Source organism: Diadema antillarum, unplaced genomic scaffold (genome assembly GCF_040938485.1).
Source record: "Diadema antillarum isolate AM-2024a unplaced genomic scaffold, OU_Dant_1.0 seq00001216_RagTag, whole genome shotgun sequence".
In the NCBI taxonomy this organism is placed as follows: Eukaryota; Metazoa; Echinodermata; class Echinoidea; order Diadematoida; family Diadematidae; genus Diadema; species Diadema antillarum.
Window position 1 is genome coordinate 860,957 of NW_027272008.1, and position 22,967 is coordinate 883,923.

At 39.4% G+C, this 22,967-nt stretch overlaps 1 protein-coding gene across 1 annotated transcript in view; it reads left to right on the forward strand.

Moving 5' to 3' along the window:
- The first annotated feature begins 1,133 nt into the window (after positions 1-1,133).
- LOC139744877 (superkiller complex protein 3-like) overlaps positions 1,134-22,967 on the forward strand; it is a 43,881-nt gene continuing 22,047 nt past the window's right edge. The window contains exons 1-21 of the mRNA XM_071655288.1: positions 1,134-1,234; positions 2,030-2,173; positions 2,912-3,073; positions 4,282-4,407; positions 5,933-6,028; positions 6,785-6,902; positions 8,180-8,380; positions 8,824-8,922; positions 9,813-9,958; positions 10,830-10,919; positions 11,536-11,639; positions 12,605-12,716; positions 13,945-14,024; positions 14,723-14,822; positions 15,619-15,743; positions 16,492-16,527; positions 17,293-17,377; positions 18,202-18,233; positions 18,941-19,041; positions 19,560-19,662; positions 22,685-22,777. Coding sequence (XP_071511389.1) covers positions 1,136-1,234; positions 2,030-2,173; positions 2,912-3,073; positions 4,282-4,407; positions 5,933-6,028; positions 6,785-6,902; positions 8,180-8,380; positions 8,824-8,922; positions 9,813-9,958; positions 10,830-10,919; positions 11,536-11,639; positions 12,605-12,716; positions 13,945-14,024; positions 14,723-14,822; positions 15,619-15,743; positions 16,492-16,527; positions 17,293-17,377; positions 18,202-18,233; positions 18,941-19,041; positions 19,560-19,662; positions 22,685-22,777 — 2,252 coding nt within the window. The 5' untranslated portion in view covers positions 1,134-1,135. The remainder of the gene's footprint in view (positions 1,235-2,029; positions 2,174-2,911; positions 3,074-4,281; positions 4,408-5,932; positions 6,029-6,784; positions 6,903-8,179; positions 8,381-8,823; positions 8,923-9,812; positions 9,959-10,829; positions 10,920-11,535; positions 11,640-12,604; positions 12,717-13,944; positions 14,025-14,722; positions 14,823-15,618; positions 15,744-16,491; positions 16,528-17,292; positions 17,378-18,201; positions 18,234-18,940; positions 19,042-19,559; positions 19,663-22,684; positions 22,778-22,967) is intronic.

Below are 22,967 nucleotides of genomic sequence, written 5' to 3' on the forward strand. Positions count from 1 at the left end.
AGGAGACACAAGGATTTTTCCATAACGCCAGCCCTTCCGAATCCGAATCACTCGCATACAATCCGGGTAATACCCGTACCGTACCAGGCATATACCCGAACCGTATCCGTACCGCAACCGGCCGGCTCCGGCTGCTCGGACAGCATTTTCCTGTGCAGAAGATGTGATGTGGCTGTTGGTTGCATTCCTGTTGCTGGAGTTGGTATGTTTAAACACGAGATCAAGAGTAAGTAGCATCTGCACCATTCCATTCATACATAATGGCGTAATGACTCAGCCCAAAATGGCTAATGATAAACAGAGAAAAGCAGAGCAAGTAGAAGTTCAAGATGTTACCCACTTGTAGCCTTACCCCGTTGGGTCACCCTTGGTCAGTCCCATATACTGAATTTAATGCTGGACGTACAAACACGGGTACCGATCTGTACACCCACTGTCACTGATCTCTGTGTAGCCATCATAGGAAGATAAATCAGTGTACCGCACGTACTCGAGGACAAAGTTATGAATAAATCAACGTTAGTCTTCAATCTGACACACCAGTATTTTATGTTCTGCATTACAACTCGATAAATAAATCATAACAATGTAAATTACATTTTTTTTTTTTTTTTTTTTACTTGCGGTATAAGTGCACAGGAGGGAGGAGGGAAATGAGGCTTATTGAAAATATGTGGACTACCACGTTAATGTGTTCGTAGAGAATTCTAACATTAGGGCCTAACAATTGTGATAGATTTTACAGAAGCCAACCCAATAATTACTAAAGTTAGGGGTGTACAAATAGGTATAGTAAATAGATCTACCGTAGTTACGGGTAAACTCGGCCTAGCGGGTAAACTCGGCCCCCAGCGTGCGCATTACAAGTGGCTGAGTTTACCAGCTAGGCCGAGTTTACCCATAACTATGGTACTCATAGCTCATTAATGTTCCCAGGTCTTACTTGAATTCTCGTTCTTGTGATATCAACTACATTTGCAAGCTATTTCATTTCCAGGCCATGGATTTTGATTTTTTTTTTTCCACATTGTTTTGCAGATCACCAGATTGGATTTCACTCACCTCAGCCTATTGGGCAAAGTGTGAATGAGACCCCCACTTTGTGAGTAGGAGTGAGGAATACTATTCTGCAAGAATGGCTGCTAGTGACAGCAAGGAAATGAAAGCGGCACTGAAGCAAGCCAAGGAGGCTGTGAAGGGAAAGAAATATGAGCAGGCACTGGAACACTTAAAGGTTTGTGGATCAGTTGTGTGATCAAGATTTACTTGATTTATTTCTGATAATTCCTCACAACAAAAATGCTCAGTGATATATTAATATCGCAGGTTTGCAACAACAACAAAAAAAAATTGCATTTCAGGATATCATTGTTAATACTAATTTTTCCCCCACCAGATTTGGCAAGTGAATCCATACAAAGGCTGCCCCAGGTGGAACAAAAAAAAAATGCAAACAACACAGATCAGATCATCATCTTTTGTGCGTACTCAATGCACTGTAAACAGCAACTGCTACACAGATTGCATCATTTCATGCTTTAACCTGTCTGCATTATCTGATATTTGAGACAAATCTCATTATTTTGTGAAGATGAGATCGATGCACTGTAGGATGAATAATGGTATGCACAACTGGATGAGAATTTCTATGTTTACTTGTCTGTTGCAAATTGATTTTTCTTTTTCTCGATGAGCAGTCTGTTTAGAGTGTTGCACCCAGCATTAATATTTCTTCATTGTAGTCGTGTGAATCAATTATTGCTGCTTATGAGGCTCTGTGTAACACTGTTTGAATGCACACTGGCTACTTTTGTTGTTGTTGAGCATATAATTATATGATTTTCTGTCTCTTAGACATGTCATACTTTTTATGATACAATCGGGTTCATTGTCATAGTTACCCAAACACGTCTTCTCTGTTTTCTAGTTCTGTTGAGTAGGTAAACCATGTGAATGAACAACTGAAAATATGCTCCTTTACTATCAATACAATGTTTTGTTGTTGTTTGTTTGAACTTTGCATGTGTAGGTGGTACTGAGCCATGATCCCAGTCATTACAATGCCTTGGTCCTTGTTGGCAAGTCAAGCACTGAAGTGGGACTTAGCACGGAGGCGGAGCAAGCATTCAGGAAAGCAACGGAGGTTGATCCAGGTCAACTTTTGGCTTGGCAGGTCAGGGAGAGAGTCTTTGTGAAAGGGACACTGAAACTAACTTAAAAAGGATTTTTTTTTTTTTCAGCCAACACATCCTTTTCTTTGTGCTGTCTGTGGCATCAATTAGTGAACTTAACATGCATTAGATTTTGATCAATTATTTGTATAAACAGGCATTGAGGTATCATATCATCATGACTAGGTGAGGTTCTTTATACTGCTGTTAGATACAGAGTTAAAGAAAAAGAAGGGATAGAACTAGTGCAGAACTTCTCAATTTCTCTGAGGGAACCAGAAACAAAGTTTTCTATTAGGAAATCATTTATACCATCATCCACACTTGCTTATTAAGACAAAACAGTTTTTATGTTTTGGGGAAAAATGTAAAGAAAAGTCAGTGTAGGGGAGTATCTTAGGACTACTAAGCATATTTCATCTTCCCTGTGATCTAGTACTTTATTGAATAGTTCTATAGAGTTGTAAATAAAGTGTATGTCACATCAGTTTTGCAGTTAGTCACATGATACTGCATACAGTACATGATGCTGTACATTTCATGTCTATTCCTATCATAGATATCAGTGAAGGAGAGAAAAAAGAAATGATGAAAGAACTTGAAAGAATTGTAATCGCAAGTTTCTGTGGTGTGCCACATTAATGTGGAAAGACAACAAAATATGACAATATCAAGTATGATATTCTAAGAGGTAGGAAGTGATGTGTTTCTCTCTATTTCTACCCATGGCTTTGTTGTAGGGGTTGTCGCAGCTCTATGAAAAATACAGCACTGATGTGAACCAGAGGCAGCTGCTTGGTGTCTATCAGCGCCTCATGACATTATTCCAGGACGACGCAAAAGTCCTACAGGTTGCTGAGAAGCTATCTACCTTGCATGAAAAGCTTGACCAGCCAGTAGAGGTAAGATGTATCTTTCACATTAAACCTAACATAACTGCTTGAGTTTTTGTACAAAATATGTGCAATTCTAAAAATGACCACCATCTGCTATGTCAGCAAGCCATGTTGATATTCATGGATGAAGGAGAAAAGGACATAGAGTTATAGAGAAAGAGATAGACAAACTGACAACTAGACAGATACAGAGATAGATTGATGAATAGATATAGACAGATAAAAAAAGAAATGGATAGATTGATTAATTGATTGATATAAAGCTGAATTGATAAATAGATATGTAGATTGATTTATAGGTGAATAAAAAGTTGCTAAATGTAGAAATAGATCAATAGATCAATAGAAAGATGAATATATGAATCTAAAGATAGGTGTAGATTGATAGATGGAAACAGAAATAATTTCCAGAATTAGGGATGTGTGGAATTAGATGAAGGGATGAAATGAGTTGAAATGTAGGAAAGTAGGAGGGAGGGAGGAAGGAGTGGGGATTTCATGAAATAACAAGAGAGGAGTTGAATAAAGGAGACTGCAAGGCTTGGGTGTTGCTGTACATTATGTAATGTGTATGTTTGTTTATTTGTTTGTTCATTTCCATCTGAGAAGATGGCTGGATAGCCCATATTCAGCTACACTAAGCTGGTCTTCCATGGGGTCCAGTTGGATGTGAGGTGGGACCACTTCACTGGGTTAAACACCCTGCTCTTTGCGATGAATCAATGAAGCGGGATCTTTTACGTGCATGAGTTGTGACTCTCTCATACATGGGACCTCCATTTATGTTCTATCCGAGGGACAGAGTGTTTTGCCTCTTGCTAGAGGGGACAGTATGATTACACACAACATTGCTCAGTCCAGACTCGGGTTTGAACCCGGGCCCTTAGGATCGTGAGGCAGATGCACTACCGACTGAGCCAACTCACCGCCCTATGTAGAGCAGCATACTGGATCATACTCCATGCAGTTAGTGTGATGGTTAAAAGAAAAAGAGTAGGATAGAACAACTAATGACGGATGAAAAAATGTAGAGAGTGCAAAAGGGGTAGACTCAAGTGTACCACAGGTACACCAAACAAGAGATGAAAAGGTATTAGTGAAATGGATGAATAAATTACCAGGTAGATACGAGTAAGGGAATAGAGCACTGATCTTCTTTCCCCCCCCCCCCCCCCCCTCTGTTTGATTATGTGTTTGTTTCTCATCTTGAACAGGCCTGTGATGTACTACACACAGTCATCCAGAGGTCAGGGGAAGATCCAAACAACGCCAAACGATGGGCGAAGATTGTCCGTCTCTTGTCCAGACTGGAGTCCCTCAACCAGAGTAGTGCAAACTTGGTGAGACTATTTTGTATTTAAATTGTCATCTAGAAGATACTACATAATGTTTTGCTATGCAGTTCTTGGATAAGTGTATTATTCAATACAGTTGAACCTCTCGTATCCGGACAAGTCGGGACCGGGGCTCATCCGGATAAGGGATTTGGCCGGATACGGGAGACTCAATGCTTTATACATGTACATAGATATATATATATATATATATATACAATAATACTGATGTAGCCCATTGTAGTACCACATGTAGTAATGTGTACTAGTATACTGCAACCTTTTCATTGTTACACTCAGTAACAGACCCAAAAATAGAGGTTTGTGTTTGCAAGAATGAAATCATTTTCTTTTATAAATTCTTGGGGTGATTTTCCTAAATAATTATTAAGAAATGTATTAAGTAGAACTTGAAAGTAAACAGTACGAGTCGACGCAACTACGCTTCAAAATTCGATCATCATGTTGGAAGTAATATGTAATTCATGTGTGTTTGTGTAGGAGTTGTCAAGGAGTTGGGAATCCCCCTTTCCTCCTGTAATTATTTAAAAAAAATCACGGCGAGATTGCGTCCGTATAATAGAGAGATCCGGATAAAGGGAGGCCGGATAAGAGAGGTTCAACTGTATTAACTTTCTCTCGACCGGGAAAACGTGAAGAAATTCTGTAAACTATGAAATGACTTTGTGACAGTAGAGACTCCAACCCCGGGCACCTTCTGATCTGGAGATTCTCCCGCCTGAAACCTCTAGCGAACGGGAGACTCCAACTTGATGTGCAGTTAGCGCACATCATGAGCGCGAAGTTCCTTGCGGCCGGGGTCCAGGGTTCTAGATGCTCTCTCGTGCTATGTAAGGCTTATTTTTCAAAATACAATGACACTAATTAAGAAATTATTTCAAGCGGGAGACACAGAGCCAGGGCGGGAGAAATTAAATCTCAAGCGGGAGAACGGGAGATTTTGCAAAAATGGGCTCTCGGCGGGAGATCTCCCGTCGAAAGCGGGAGAGTTGGAGTCTCTGCGACAGTTACTCATAGATTCTTCTTCTTGTGGCAGTCCTGTGTCCTTCAGGCTGGAAGATTATTGCAGGCATGATTCATGCAGTACTGTTTGTGCTGTGCTTTTGTGAATGTGTAGTTGTATAAAATGTCTGAGGATATGAGTAAAAAATCTGTCAGCATGTTACACTCCCAATTCCAACCAAGTATATGTCAGATATCTACCTGGTCATCCAAACTGTAATACTAAACATTTCCTCACACTTCCCCCACCCTCATATGTTATCTTACTGAAAATACTCTTTGTCATGGAAAGTCACAAAGTTACTTTTTCTTGCCTTCAAGTATCTAATATACTACTGATAATTCTTGACAACTCTGATGGCTTCTAAATTTCAGTCCATCCTATCGTTTTACGTTAAAGTGTGTATTCCCTATTGTCTCAAGTGAACAAGACACACATAAGACAAATTGGTACGAGCTCTCAAGTTGCAAATGGCCAATACTTTGTGATGTTTTTCTGTTCCTTCAGCTGAAGCTGTCGTTTGAGACTTTGCTGGCTGCCAGTGATGGTGATGCAGATACCAGATGTCAACATTACCAGCAATACATACAGTTTCTCCTCAAGGTAATGTACAGTACTGTAAAAGTGGATATTTTCACGCGATTAATTTTTCGCGCTCGTCGCAGTAAAAAGAATTTCGCGTGTTTTTAATTCCGCGGAATGAAAATATCAACTACTACTACTAGAACCTATGGCAAGCAAAAACGCTAGTTTCTGGTTTGCGCGAAAATTTCCACTTTTACAGTACTCTATCCAACCTTCCTGTAGCAAAGAAAAAGATGATAGAATTTGATAAATTGTTTACATATAGATGCCTATGGGTATGTCGGTAATAACCTAAATAATTATAATTGACTTGATATGGGATCGTGTTTAACGACTGAGGGTCGGGAGTAATGAGTAAAGTCTTACATAATATATGCTCTGTGCACATGAAACGATCATGTATTGTGAGCATGTTGGTCCTGCAAAAAGTTGTGTAGGTCCTTGTAGGAGATGGTCTATGTGATGATAGTCTCCAATGCAAGTGAAGATGGTATTGTTATTTACTTTACTGTTAAATTTCTCTATTTATGTATGAATCATGAGATTTGACATTTTGTTCCACAAAGATGAGCTACAGAAATGGTCTTTATTTTATTTGTTGCAGTATTAAACGCTAGTACCCCTCACTTTGCTGGCTGAGTAGATCTATTACGTAGCAATAAATCAATATTTCATATTTACATTTAAACATTAGATTCAGTAGATCATTCAAAAACATTCATGTAACTGTGTATTTTCTTCATTCTGTGCTTGATTCACTAAATCCACGCTAAGCTTGAAAATGGCGATGTCGACGAGTTGAAGGCGGCCTGCACTGCCATGCACGAAATGTTTCCATCAAAAGTGTATCCACTCGAGAAGCTGGCAGAGCTGACCATGATCCAGACCTATGGTATGACTGTGTTGTATTTGTTTCTGATCATGATCAGTATCAAATGAGGGAGGATTGTATGCAAGGTCTTGTTAAAGGATGGTTTGTGCGCTATGGCCCAAGGTAGACTGGGGGAGGGGCATTTCATCAAGTGTTTTGTCAGTGATTTTAACTGACGTATTTGCTCTCAGCCAATCAGATGCAAGAATTTCAGTTGCTTAAAGCAGTTGTAAGTGACTGGAAAGTTTCATGAATCGCTGTCCTTGAAACTGTTATCAGAGACTTCACACCAATCCATTGTGGATATTTGATTAGAAAGGGGGTGGAATGGTACAGAGCCACTGCATAAAGGAATTTTGAAACCCAAGAAGGTTATCATTTTGTAGAAAGATGGGTTCATACCTTAAATGCCCTTTTTAGCTCATATACTTTTGTGACTGATTGTCATTAGAGGCTGATAATGACAGCTCATATTAAGGTCTTAAAAAATGATTTCTCCAATGCAGTCGTCTTAAGTAGGCATAAAGGGTACTAACAGTTTTCGAAACTAAAAGTGTCACATGTAACCATGGTACCTTGATAACTTTCTTGCATTGATTTTTAGAAAAGCTAGCAAGCCAAAAAAAAAAAAAACTGCCAAAAAAGGGGAATCTGTCTGCAAATAAGAAAGTCTGATAAATTTTACTTTACAGATAAATGTTTTCAAAGATCTTTTCACGGCTTGTATACTTGATTGCTAATTCAATCACTTGTTAAGTTTCTGTTTTCAGATTAACTTGAAAGTAAGCAGCAAATTGCAGGAAAACTTTTGTACTCATTGTATCAGCCACATTTAGTGTCATTGAAGCATAACATTTTGCTTGGTGTTGACAGTTTGTGGGCAATGCTTGTCAAGCCTTTGAATTAAGGTAAGAATAGCAATGCAATTCAAATTAGGAGTAGAATTAAATATTTTTTAGCTTGTTTACACACTTTGTATAACATCCACCAGTGTGATAAGGTCTTCTGGTGTGTGGGTAGAATATATTCATCATATACTCAGTAATGATTTGCAAGCTAGTTTGTCAAATTCTGAACTTCTCATTTTGAAACGTAATTCAACAAGGGCTTTTGTCAATATGTGAATGGTCCTTTTGTAGCCATTTTTTTGCATAATTGCAGGAGAAGCAGTTTTCATTATTATTATTATTTTTTTTTTTGCTTGAATGTTGACATACTCTATTTTTTATTGATTAAGACTTGATCTAATTACAGTGCTTGCGTTAAACTACATGTAGACATCTTGTTTGCCTTCTCAGAAATGGCAGAGTCTGGTGACTGGTCAGTGTATGACAAACTCCATGAGCTTGACAGCAAGAATGGACTGGCGCTGATCGGTCAAGCTCAGGCCAAACTGGCCGGACACATTTTCGAGAGCGCGAAGGGAGCTGGGCAAGATTTCAAGACTGCCCTCGAAGCTAAACAGTATTTCAAAACAGCGACAGAACTACTGGAGAATGGTTAGTACGATAATGCTGACATTTAAAAAAAAGAAAAGATGGAGCTATAAAATAATTGTGGTTGAAAATGTAATGAAATGCTTTAAAAAAATTGTGAGGGGCTGGATATTCCATATTCAGACTTCCTGTAGACAGTAGTGTTTGACTGAACCATTCTAAAAATGCTTGTTACCATGGGGATGTATTGGATACATGTATTTGTTCACAGATATCTTGGTAGTAACAGTGTGATTTGATTTTTTTTCACATATTTTCTATTTGAAAGTCATTAGACAGCTCAGTAAGAAAAGAATTGACTTTTTGATTTTTTTTTGTGCTTCGTTTTTAAATTGAGCCATGCAATGTCAAACGCTCACTTTGTTCATGCACTATGCATAGTGGAAATCCATTCCAAGTAGTTTAACATTGCAATCTGCTTTCTCTGTCATGTTTTCTCAAATCAGAGAAAAGACACAAGATGTTCCCTTTCTACTGGCTCTTCCTGGCCCAGTGGCAACTGGTCTGCCATGCGGGAGAGAAAGCAGAAATCTCAGCCAAAAATGGTAAGAAGAGTAAAACAAGATTGCTTATCGTTAGATTTGTGTTATTGTTGTCTCCCATCAAGCAATCCCACATCTTCATCATGAAAATAAGTTTTCTTATGTCTTGTCAGCTCCCCATGATATCCCATCCACTTGGTTTTATCATATGTGACCCGCCACAACAAAAGGATCCTAAAGTCGCTGACGGCTGAGCCAAGAAAATCAAGTTTAAACTCGAAACGATTTCCTAGACCACTCGACATGGTCTCATAAATTCATCAATATCTCTGCAACCAAGTACTTTTATGAGTTGTGGTATATATGAAATTAAAGCGGAAGAGTAAGGGAATAATGTCATATCATTTTCAGAAAAATCAAACTCCCTCGACTTTTGGATCCTTTTGTTGTAGCGGGTCACTTATATGCATACACTGTATACATGTATGTGTATACATATGTGTACACTATATGTGACCATTTAGGGGTAATATTTCAGACATTTGAGAAGTTGTAACTTTTTGACATTTTTATGACATATTTATAATCTATGGCTTCACTCTGAGTTACTTCAGTTCAAACTACCATTAAGTTGTTTGTGCTGGTGTCATATTCAATTGGTCGCTGTGATATGTTTTTTTATGTACCTTTTTTTGCAATCCATTCCTTGATGTTTACCTGATAAGTGAAGTGGAGTGAGTTTTTAAGACAAATTCTCTGTCAAATAAGGTATTAAAAGAAATCTGCCTTTTACTATAGATTTGGATGTTACATTCATTTCTTTTGTCCATTCATCAGTTGATTTATCTTTTACACAGAAAAATGTCATTCAAGTTCTATCAACTCATGCTTTTCAACTTGCCTCATTTTCCACATATCTTGCTTTCCATGAAAAATCTGTAATATCTGCTCAGGTATCAAGGTATTGAAGAGTTACAAGCATCTCGCGCTGAGCTCAGCTCCAAAGTTGGAGGAGACATTCAGCATACTCAGAGTTCGGGCATGGCTGGTGACTGGCACCGGCGACCTGGCCGTTAGGGCAGTGGAACTCCTCAACAAGGTATTATCCCCTACACCCTTTTTGCACCGAAACATAAACACTGGACTGATAACACTGAACACAAGACTTATAATTTCATGAACCTGTTTCATAAAGAGTTGCGATTGATCTTACGCTGGATTTATTGAGCATAACTCGTTGAATCAAGTGTAAGTTCAATATTGAGGTAAGTCCTGTTTCATAAAGACACTTATGCTTGATTTAAAAAAAAATCAAGTGTAACTTACAATAGATTGAGCGTTACTTGCGATCAATCGCAAAGTTGTTTATGAAACGCAATTGCGATTGATTGCAACTTATGCTCAATTTGTGTGAAACAGGCCCCATGTCTGGTACCAGCCTGTGTTGTACCAGCAACCATAAAAATGTGTTGTTTTTCTCAGATAAATGTCTATGGTGTCCCTGGAAAAAAAAAGAAGAAGAAGAAAGTCTACTTGGGGGTAGTCAAGTCCATTAAATATTTCTAGACCTGACTGTGAGACCACTGGAGGTCCAGAAACATGGACACTTAATGCCAATCCACTGAGCTGTACTAGAGCACTGCATTCATGTATGGCATTTGCAGAGAAGTGCTATGTCATGCTCCCCTGCACCAACTGGTGGTCAAGAGCTGTCATTTGTAATCACTGTTACTGGACTGGCCATGTTGATCCACCTTTTACAGAATTTTGAGCTTCAGGGGTGAGGTAAAGTGTGTATCATGACTAGAGTATTATTATTTTTGATGTTTCATTATCAACCCATTGAGGACAAGGCCCAAGTATACTCGGGCAGGTGTCTATGGGAAATGCGTGTTATAGCAAAATCAGTCTGTCATCAACGGGTTAAAATGTGACAACCAAGCTTCCTTTCCACAATTGTTAACACACAGCTGAAGCCTGAAGCCAGGGACAAGACACTACTCTGTCGTCTGCTGGTCATTGCCCACTTAACCTCTGGGGATCTCACCAGTGCCAAAAAGGTATGAAAGAGTGGATGTGGGGTTTTTTTTCTTCATGTCCAAAGTCCAAGCATCATCATATTCCAAGCATGAGGCAAATTTCTCATCTTATTGTAAATCAGTGTCATGTTCATGTTGGTTGAAACAAATTAATGCATGTGCGGCGGGCAGATGTCTCCATTCACATTCTCGCCTTATTTCCATATCTTGCTTTGTTTATGCCATTAACACAACACTATCTAGTGGATTTAAAGGAGCCTGAGTGTGCAATTTTGGCTGCCCAGGTACAAAGATAGGAGTAAGCTGCTCTATTTCTAAATACTTGATGGCTTACTTGTACCTGGTGTGTATTGTTCTTTGAGTGTGAGAGTTACCACATTTCATTATCTTTTTGTAGATACACTTCTAGATTCTGACCATACTTGGCAGTTTCGAGACTGTTGGGAGCTATTTTTTTTTTTCCGAACAGATGAAGTTAAAATTTTATTTAGAAATGATGTGGTAGGGGAAGGGAGAGGAAAGGACAAGAGTATGTGATATACCTGAACAGCCTATAAAGTGCTTCTATAATTTTAGTCTGCATATGATGATGCAATCATGCACTAATCTCATATTGGGGACTTTTGATTCTCTGCAGAGTTTTGATGAGATTCCATCCGAGAGCAGAGATTCTTGTGCGGTCCTTGCCCTGGGGGCCTGGCTGATGTTCCATGAGGCTGACCTGAAGGGTGCAAAGGACAGGTAAGTTGCCACACCTAGGCCCCTGTCCACCTATAGTGCACCAAAGGTGGGGGGGGGGGGGGAGATTAAATATAAACATGCCTTCCTCAGGCCCAACAGACAGTCTACTGTGATTTGCTACCAAAAACATCACATTTTACTTCTGGAGTCTCAGAAAGAGACTACATAGAGAGACCCGCTTTGTGCATGCGCAGTCATACATGCATTGCTTTTCTACGCACATGTATTTGGAAGTAACTTCCCTGTCACATGTATTCTCTTCCTACAACTCCCTCGTAAAATAAAAATCAAATTTCAAACAGGTAAGTTTTCATTTAATCTTTCTATTATGAAGAGCGAGAAGAGCAGAATTTTTTTTTGAAATGTTTACAAACATGTTTGCAATTATTTCTATGATAAGGACAAGAGACACAAACAAATATAAAAAGCAAAACAATCTCTTCCACCAGAAAGGTAGCATCACAATGTTTCTTGGAATGTGGCTCAGGAATGTAATTGTGAGAAACTATACACTGCATTCTTATTTCTGATACTGTAGTACCTCAAACATAATCATTTTAAGTTAGATCATGGCAGTTAAAGGGGAAGTAGTACAAGGAAAATTGGACAATCTCTTCAAAAGATATGTATTTTTATAGTTTTTGATTAGTAAAGATATATGTGGAAACATTGCTTGATATGAAGACTGTGACAGTTTGTGGTGTCACAGTATGGCAGTGATATAAAGAAAATGTAAAGGGAATTCCACAAAATTTACTTTTTTTCAATAAGAAGTATGCATCCGTTTGACTTGTTACTGACATATGTCAAGGGTAATGTTATTGTCTATACTAAAAATCATTGGCTGAGAATGATAAGCGCGTTAAGTTGCCACTAAAGCCATAGTGTGCAAGGCACCTTAACGCCCTTCTCATTCTCAGCCGACAAAATGATTCTGATCAATGATAATTTGTGCTGTCCATCAGGTTGGAGTCTGTTCTTGAGAAGGAAAAGATGGCAGACTATCATTACTGGCTGGGCCGTGTCTACTGGGCCATGGGAGCTAGGAATAAAGAATGCCTGTATTCATTCATCAAGGTACTTCCCTTGAGTGCTATATGCTTGTCAATGTGTGACTATAGACTGCGTAACCAATGCATAAAAATTGATATGGATACCTTTGCCACAAAGGTTGCCCGTACAGGCAGTAAACTCGCTGACCAAACTGGATTCCATTTTATTGAAATGTGTAGGAATAGATAAACATAGGAGTAGATCTTTACCATATTCTCTAGGAAAAGAATCCATAGGTTTTAAACCTATTCTTGAAGTGATCCTTTTCGTTTATGATCCAAAATAGCACTATTCTATTCAGATCCAAAACTGTTCCCATCCTACCCAAATGTCCGCTGTAACATTAGATCAACTGATTTGAATGCTCTGAGATGACATTATTTGTTTGCAATAGCAAATGCAATATAACCAAACAAAAATCCACTTATTGTACATAATGTCATCCAAACAAAATACTATTCAAGTATAAACAAAGAATGCCTATTTAAAAAGTGATTTTTTTGAATACTTGCATCAATCATGTTCTGGCACTTCAGACTTCTGGCAGATATCTGTCTGACAGGAAGAAAATGTTATTGTCCCCGCCGAACGAGTTCGAGCAGGGGACTATGAAACGGGCTCCGTATGTGTGTGTGTCTGTGTGTCCGTCCGTCTGTCCGTCCGTCTGTGCGTCCGTCCGTCTGTGCGTCCGTGTGTGATCAAAATGTTCAAAATGCTACTCCTTCGCCATTTCTAACCCGATTTTGATTCTGTTTGCTTTATATGATAGCACTACATGGGAGCTTTCAAACTTCCATATAGAATTTCAGTTGTGACCTTTGACCTTGACCTTTGACCTATATTGTACATTTTGCTTCAAAATGCTACTCCTTCGCCATTTCTAACCCGATTTTGATTCCGTTTGCTTTATATGATGGCACTAGGTGAGGGCTTCAAAACTTCTACACAGAATTTTGACCTTTGACTTCTTTGACCTTTGAACTTGTTTTTTACCTATATTGTACATTGGCTACAAAATGCTACTCCTTCGCCATTTCTAACCCGATTTCGATTCCGTTTGATTTATGTGATGGCACTAGGTGTGGGCTTCAAAACTTGTACATAGAAGACCTTTGACTTCTTTGACCTTTGACCTTGATCTTTTTACCTATATTGTACATTTTGCTACTAAATGCTACTTCCGGCGGGGACATATATTACGCACCGCGTAATTTCTACTTTTCCTTGTTATCTCTGTTTTTATCAACTTTAGGCAACCAAACTGGATGTCTTCCACTCAAATGCATTCCTGTACATGGGCCATTACTTCAAGGAAGTGGATGGTGAGAACAAGTAAGTATTGTAAATCAGGAAGTTTTTTTCACAATGTAGGGGAAAGGGGATAGATTAGTGTGGATGTTGTCAATTGTTGATTGTGGTATTTTGTGACAAGCTTGTGCAGAGACAAGGTTTCAGTTTAATTTGTCATCCAATCTGGACAGGAAAAAGATAAACTTGAGTTCTGGCAGCCATATTCTATTCTGATCACTCTTTTTACTTGTGAAAATTTTGGGACCGATGCAACAATAGTTTAAACCTGCACTGAAAGTATATTGTAATGCACCACCCCCTTTTTTTCTTGAAATGGCATTTAGCATTGTTTGTTTCATTTACTCCAAGACAAAACTAAAAGAGTGTTCAGTGTTTTCTGTGCATACACATTTTTTTTTTCTTTTCCTAGAGCTGGGGGAGGACTGGCCTTGCAAAGAGCTGAGTTATTGTCAGGCAGTGTAACAAAAGGAGAAATAAATGAAGCAACTTGTCATCATCGTCATTCCAAATCTTACAAAGTTCAGAATGGTCCCATAATTCGATGTGTTAAAAAAACAGAAAAAGGCTTACTTGATCGGCATATTCTGTCTGGAATTCAATTCTCCTCCACACTATTTCAGGGTTCCATCAACATTTCTGCCAGTATTTTAAGCTGAGTCTGTAGACTGCAGACTGACACAATTACTACGCACTTTTTCCCCATCATTCTCATTTACCAGGAAAGCCAAGCGTTGCTATGAGACAGCATTTGAATTGAATCCAGCCAATGAGGGCGCTGCAATTGCCCTGGGTGACATGTGCGATACACTGGATGACAAGGTAATGCCGCTTTAATGTTTATTCACTGTGTTGTTTGTTAATGACTTTGTTATCAACTGTGGACCGAACAAAATTTTTTAACCCATTGAGGACGTTTTGATTTTGCTACAACACGCATTTCCCATAGACACCTATCTGAGTATACTTGGGACTTGTCTTCAGAGGGTCAATCAATGTTTGCGATGCCCATTAGATGGAATTCAGTACCAAAATTGTGTGCAGTGTTAGTTTTCTCCCAGTTTCTTTTATGTCTGTATGTATGGCTTTGAATACTGAACAAAAATAGAACAGAATGGAGCAGAAAGATTTACATCAATATTCACTTTGATAAAAGCTCAGAGCATTATAAGCTTTATTATTATGATTACTACATAATCCTTAGTCATTGACACTTAAATTTAGAGCCTTGGTACAAATTTGAAAAGAAATATTAATATCAGATATTCCAAATTTGAAGTAAAGTGCATTAGCAATCAACCCATCGTGTTGAGGGACTCCTCGATTTTATTTCCTTTCAAATTTCAATCTAGTTGTTAACTGAAGGTTTACTGTAACACAAGGAATGTTCACATGAATTTTAATTTCGCAAATTTTGTGAGAGCCAAGATTTGCGAAATTAAAATGCACATGAAAGTTCTTGTCTACACTATGCATTGAATGCCAGTGGATATTTGGGAAAATTCTATGCCGCAAAAAAGGCCGGCGGCTCCAATTCCCAAAAATTTCATGCCGCGAATATATCGTGTTTTACAGTACACTTCCTCAGCTATTCTCTCGTTATGGATGACCTTTGCAGGAGGGGGCTGTAAGCCTATACCAGAAGGTGACCAGTTTGGTTACTGGGGCCAGGGCCTCGTGGGCGTGGCTTAGATTGGGACTTGCTCAGCTGCGGGCGGGGGATGCTACTGACGCTGCACAAAGGTCTGTTGATCTGAAATAGCATGATTATTTAGCTGTTTTCTGTACCTGCATTGAGTTTGTAATAGTCATCATTATGTGGAAGGATTTGACTGGCTTGGTAATGAGCTCAATTTAAAGTGATCATGTATTGTTGTTTTTAACTTTGTTGGTTATAATGTGTCACTGTGATGATGCATTTGAATGCTTTCGCTGATGCTGTACCATTGATTTCAAAGTTCTTACCATGAGTTATAATCATTTTCCTTTATAACCTGATACTGAAACCCCTAGAGACTATGCACAGCTCTCACCAGGCTCTCACAGTCTATGGGTTTCGTAGGTGCCGTGAAAAACCTGCTGGTTCATGCTGTGAATGGGATCAATTTGAGATCCAGTCATACATCAAAATTTAATTTGAGACTTTTTTGATGATGTCTCTAACATTAAGATGGCACTGAACTCTCTGTTCCAATCAGAACTGTCCAATTTTAACCGAGCACTAGAACTGAGTGGAAGATACAACTGTAGTAGAAGTCTACATGCATTTCTAGCTCATGAGACTGCAACTGGTTGGACACAGAAACTGTCTAGAAAGCAGCAATCAGCCTGGTATGGAGAGCTTCTCCCAGGGGATGCTCATGAATGACAGGTTCTTTGGTGTTTAGTTGCAAGTGTATCAAAATTTAAAGCAATGTAGATATGTCTAATACTATTCATTTTCCCATCACTCCTTTCCTTCCTGCTATTTTGTGTCTTCATGTCTATGCAGTTTCCAGGAGGTTCTTCGGAAAGATCCCAATAATAAGTAAGTGAACAAGTTTCCTTCTTTCATACATTGTCTTATTTTACATTCTGCAACGAGAAAGATATTAATTGTTCAAGCGAAATTATGATCTTCAATAGACCTTAGTCCAATTAGAAAGGACAAGTCAGATAATCATGATAATTTTGTTGCAACTGATTGACAAATTGCCCTACATCGACGTAAATAAGCACTGAATTGATCAGTGTTTAGTAGTAGCCATGATAAAAAATCATGGGCGTACATACTCGAGCAGGATTCGAACCCACGACCTCCTGATCACCGTTTTTTATTTACGTCTTATTTACGTCTTATTTACACTTATTTACGTCGATGTAGGGCAATTTGTCAATCAGTTGCAATGAAAACATCTCGACGGAAGAACTTCATAAATTACAATAACAAAGCAGTACCCGCTGCATGCTATAAGGATTAGAACCAACACTTGCTGTCGGGCGAAAGCTCGGTGGTCTAGTGGAGATGACGCCTGTTCGGTGATCAGGAGGTCGTGGGTTCGAATCCTGCTCGAGTATGTACGCCCATGATTTTTTATCATGGCTACTACTAAAAACTGATCAATTCAGTGCTTATTTACGTCGATGTAGGGCAATTTGTCAATCAGTTGCAATGAAAACATCTCGACGGAAGAACTTCATAAATTTGAATGATAATTTTGTATTATAAAAAAAAAAATTATTCTGAAAGTTATATTTGTTCCAGTGTTTGCGATCAGAGCTTAAAAGTCAACTTTATTTCCTCCTTTTATAGGCACTGTCTAGAATGCCTGGCAGAGGCATACCTCAGTGGTGGGAGTTATGAGTCTGCTCATAAGGCCTTCTCAAGAGTTCTGGAGGTGAGGCTGTTCATTCACTTGCCTGGTTTATTCTCATTGTTGTATACTGGAGATGAGGTTGACAATGTGCTCACCTTGTAGCTCATTCTTTAGATATAGGCATGACTTGAAAGCACCATTTTGCTTGCCTTCTAGCTTACCTGTTTAGAGTCAATATGAAGTTGTTACTGTAAAACATGATATATTCGCGGCATGAATTTTTCGCGAATTGGAGCCGACGGCCTTTTATGCGGCATGAAATTTTCGCGAACTGCCACTGGCATTCAATGCATATAGTGTAGACAAGAACTTTCGCGTCCATTTTAATTTCGCGAATCTTGGCGCTCGCGAAATTCGCGAAATTAAAATGCACGCGAAAATTCCTCGTTTTACAGTTATCTATTCAAAGTATATCTTCTTACAGTATTAGATTTGAGGTGAGGTTGGCGATATGTTTATTTTGTAACTCTACATTTCAGAATAGAGGTGTGGTTTCCTATTAGCACATTAAGTTTTTGTTTCAAACTGTAGTTGGTTTTTGTGGTCTTTGTATCTCTTGTGTAGTTCATTAAAGGTTCAAATTGTGTCAGAAATTAGACATTCAAATCAGATATTGCTTCTTTTCCAGTGGTTGGTTGTTTTTCCAAGGCCAGAAGTATGTAGTCAACCATTCAAACAAACAACTGATTGGACATACATATATATTGAGATAGATGATTCATTATGATTTATAACAATAATGTGCTTTTCTGTTTTAATAAAATGATTTGTATTGCATACGAATGTGGTTTAGATTCAAGCATGAGTCCAATCCTAACCATATTGTCATGCATTCATTTTAATAGATGGATCCAAATTCGACATACTCCATGTTCAAGTAAGTGAGATTGTTTCTCAGATGAAAACTGTACATCAATAGCTTTTTAAAGGTTTGAGAAAGTCTTATTCTAATAATATCCTTCTTTCATTTATCTTATTCTAATCTAGTTTTTTAAGAAAACTGAAGTAAAGTTAAGTAATGCAAGTGAACAGGTTTACAATTTGTAAAGTATTGTGATTATCAGGAAACAAGTGAATGTATCTATAAGGACAGCCATGTGACTTTACTACAAGTCTTTCATTAGTGCATTGTGCACGTCAAAACACTGGGCATTCAATCTCTGTAGTAGGTGAATTACTGTGTGTACGTTTCAGGATTGAGACCTTGTCTGTAGCAAATATTATGTAGTTTATTGTACTATATTCAAGTCCCAAAACTTCCTGACTGTAGATAGATACCAGTATACAGAAAGTGCCATATATTTCATGGGCATACTGTTTTGTGAATTGGGACTTGTGAAATATGCGACTTGGAACCATATCGATTGAATGAGAAATAACCATTATCCCTCTTGAGGAGAAGAGTTAGTGATTTCCCATCCCTCATACAACACATTATATTTTTGTGTGACAGGAGACAATATTCCATGAATTGTTCATTTTGTGTATATTGGTTGCTTTGCACAATTGACAAAAACAGATGCACCGTGAATTAAATGGTGTACACAGTATCAAAATTTTTTTTTCAAATCTTACATTTGATAGGATTGGCTGTATCAAGCAGACCAGGGGCTTGTACTCAGAAGCAATTACTGTCTACCAGGCCGTCCAGGAACTCTCGCCGGACTATGTCCCAGCGTTGACTGGTGAGGGCAATGTGCAGAATTTTCTTTGCTGCTTTTCACACCCACACATTTTTTGTCCCCTAAAAGGGATTATGTTCTCATCTGCTTGGGAAAATTGTATATTTTATATCCCAAGAACCCAGCTGATCTAGTTATCTCTCATTGACTCTATTTCTTAAATTTGGTAGAATTTGTGGACCCAATGCATTATTATGTAAGTATGCAAAATATGTAATATCATATGTGTTATTTTAGAGAAAGCATTTTGTGATTTTAAATTTGTAGGAGCATTTATAACTGATCGAAGTAAGTACACTGTAAGTGAAAGTGTGTGTGCATGTGTACATGGATACATGTGTGTGAACTAGTAAGTGTGTATACTGGTATCTGTGTGTGCTGGCATTTGTCCTGAATCACACACAGTCAAATTATAAAAGATTGCCATGTTTTTATAACTCTGCATGTCAAATGACATGCTGAAATCAGAGCTTGATGAAGAGTGTTCTATCCACTGTCGCACCATACCATGTACTCTGTAGGTCAGGGTGAGACCCACCTCCTGTTGGCGAGGGCAGGCCTCAGAGAGTTCTTCCATGCCAGGGCTGTATCCCACATTCAGCAGGCTGTCAGTGTCCTCACCCGGTGAGTGCTTTGGGTCGACTGGCGATCTTCTTGATGTTAACCTGTTGAAGACGAGTCCCGAGTATACTCGCGCAGGTGTCAATGGGAAATGCGTGTTGTAGCAAAATCAGCCCTTCCTCAACGGGTTAAGATTATTCAGGGCTGGCGGTCATAGAGTACACCCTCAAATGCTTACCTATGTGTGGCTACTTGAGGATGTCTGCAGCCTAACAGTTATCATGCTTTGTTTGCTGATGAGCATGGGCACTACTGGAGTGCTTTCTTTGCTGTATATTGGCACAGTATGTCTCAGAAACAAATTGTCAATGAATAGAGATTATCTAATCTCTATTTTGTATATGAATAGAGATTACCTAATCTCTATTTTGTCTCCATGGCCTATCTGTTGGACTGAGGCTTATATTGCTTATACCCCAGTGGGCTTGCTAACCTTTACAATACAGGTCAAGTTTGGCTTGATCACTGAATGCCAATGAAAAGCTTGGTAACTCTAATAGGCTAAGTACAGTAGCTTGGCACATAAAGGTTGAAGTTTCACACTGAAATAGAGAGTTTAAACCTTTGGATTGATTTAGAATATCAGTAGTTCAAGCATTAAGATGAGGTAAAGAATTAGTCTTGATCACAGTTTTTGGACAGAATTTTCTGTGGCATCTTGAATGGCAGGAACTATGTAACAACATAATATGCGATTTGCAGAAAGACTTTTACTCTGCGAAACACAATGGCCCGAATTCACAAAGTAAATAAGATTGACAGATTGCGTACTCCAACAGACGTCCAGTAGCAAATGCGCATTGATAGGCACATGTCAAAGGGACACCTACATTGTTTCATGCTTATTGTAGACCATGGTCTGAGTTTAAACCACCTTTGTGAATTTGGGCCAATGGGAATATCTAACAGTCAACTGTGAATGGTTCACTGGAGTAATCATTAGGAGTTTGGAAACTTTTTAGTTTTTAGCTCACCTGAGCCAAAGGCTCAAGTGAGCTATTGCGATCGCCCTTCGTCCGGCGTCCGTCGTGCGTCGTCCGTCGTCCGGCGTCCGTCGTGCGTCGTGCGTCGTGCGTAAACTTTTTACATTTTCATCTTCTTCTTGAAAACCCCAAGACCGATTTTCATCAAACTTGGCAGGTAGCATCCCTAGGGGGTTAGGAACTCAATTTGTTAAAATGGGCACCATGCCCCACCCAGGGGGCCCCCAGGGGGGCCCAAACCCCCCAAAATTACGGAATCTTTAAAAATCTTCTTCTCAAGAACCAGAAATGATAGAGCTAAGTTAATACTATGAGTTAGTACATTGATGACTGTAGTTTCAAGTTTGTTCATGGCAGAATCAGGGGTGCCCCCCTTGGGACCCATGGGAGGGGGGTGGGGAGGGGTACTAATGGGGCCTAAATTGTACATTTTCATCTTCTTCTTGAGAACCCCATGACCCATTTTCACCAAACTTGGCAGGTAGCATCCCTAGGGGGTTAGGAACTCAATTTGTTAAAATGGGCACCATGCCCCACCCAGGGGGCCCCCAGGGGGCCCAAATACCCCAAAAGTATGGAATCTGTAAAAATCTTCTTCTCTAGAACCAGAAGTGATAGAGCTAAGTTAATACTATGAGTTTGTACATTGATGACTGTAGTTTCAAGTTTATTCATGGCAGAATCAGGGGTGCCCCCCCCCCCCCCTTGGGACCCAGGGGAGGGGGGGGGGGGGGGGTGAGGAGGGGTCCTAATGGGGCCTAAATTGTACATTTTTATCTTCTTCTTGAGAACCCCATGACCCATTTTCACCAAACTTGGTAGGTAGCATCCCTGGGGGGTTAGGAACTCAATTTGTTATAATGGGCACCATGCCCCACCCAGGGGGCCCCCAGGGGGCCCAAATACCCCAAAAGTATGGAATCTGTAAAAATCTTCTTCTCTAGAACCAGAAGTGATAGAGCTAAGTTAATACTATGAGTTTGTACATTGATGACTGTAGTTTCAAGTTTGTTCATGGCAGAATCAGGGGTGCCCCCCCCCCCCCCTTGGGACCCAGGGGAGGGGGGGGGGGGTGAGGAGGGGTCCTAATGGGGCCTAAATTGTACATTTTTATCTTCTTCTTGAGAACCCCATGACCCATTTTCACCAAACTTGGTAGGTAGCATCCCTGGGGGGTTAGGAACTCAATTTGTTATAATGGGCACCATGCCCCACCCAGGGGGCCCCCAGGGGGCCCAAACCCCCAAAATGAAGGAATCTTTAAAAATCTTCTCTAGAATCAGAAGTTATAGAGCTAAGATAATACTATGAGTGAGTACATTAATGACTGTAGTTTCAAGTTTGTTCATAGGAGATCCAGGGGTGCCCCTCTTGGGGGCAGGGGGGGGGGGGGGGGGTTGGTTGGGAAGGTCCAAATGGGGGCCTGAATTGTACATTTTCATCTTCTTCCTGAAAACCTCATGTATTTTCGTCAAACTTGGCAGGTACAGTGTAGCATCCCTAGGGGGTCAGGATCTCAATTTATAAAAATGGGCACCATGCCCCACCCAGGGGGCCCCAATCCCCCCAAATAAAGGAATCTTTAAAAAAAATGGGCCCTTATTGTACATTTTCATCTTCTACTTGAGAATGCCTGGTCAAATTTTGGTAGAGCTGTGAATAATTTAGATTAGTGACTGCGTGAAAGGTGAACTTGCGATACTCAGGTGAGCGCTAGACCCGCGGGTCTCTTGTTTTTTTTTTAGTTTTTTTTTATTGGAGAAAAAACATAACAAACACACATAAACAAAGCAATACATGCATTATCATTTTAGTAATGATGTCACTTGCATAAATACAGCAACATCAACATCTGTGTGGATGTAAGTTCTGTTGCTATTAAAAGACAAATTACATTATATGTGGTTATTACACAGGAGAATTTGTATGTAGATAATCATGTTGCAATACCCACTAGATGTGGGCTGTACAGTACACTCTTTGTAACATTTCATTGTACATAAGTTGCAGTTGAAATTGATTTTGTGTATGTTTTCTCTCAGTGCAATTCTCCTGCGACCAGATCTGAGTGGTGTGTGGAAACTGCTCGGCGATGCTTGCACCCTGGTGGCTCCTTTACATGACAACCTCATCAAGTACGGGTGGAGTAGAGTAGGATGTTACTCTGTTCTTGTGGTTTTGTGTGTGTGTGTGTGTGTGTGTGTGTGTGTGTGTGTGTGTGTGTGTGCGAATGAACTGTCACATGTGGGTTGATGGAGCAGGATAAAATAAAAAATAGTGCTAAACTTGACTATGCAAAAAACATTGCCGTACTGCTTATCTTTT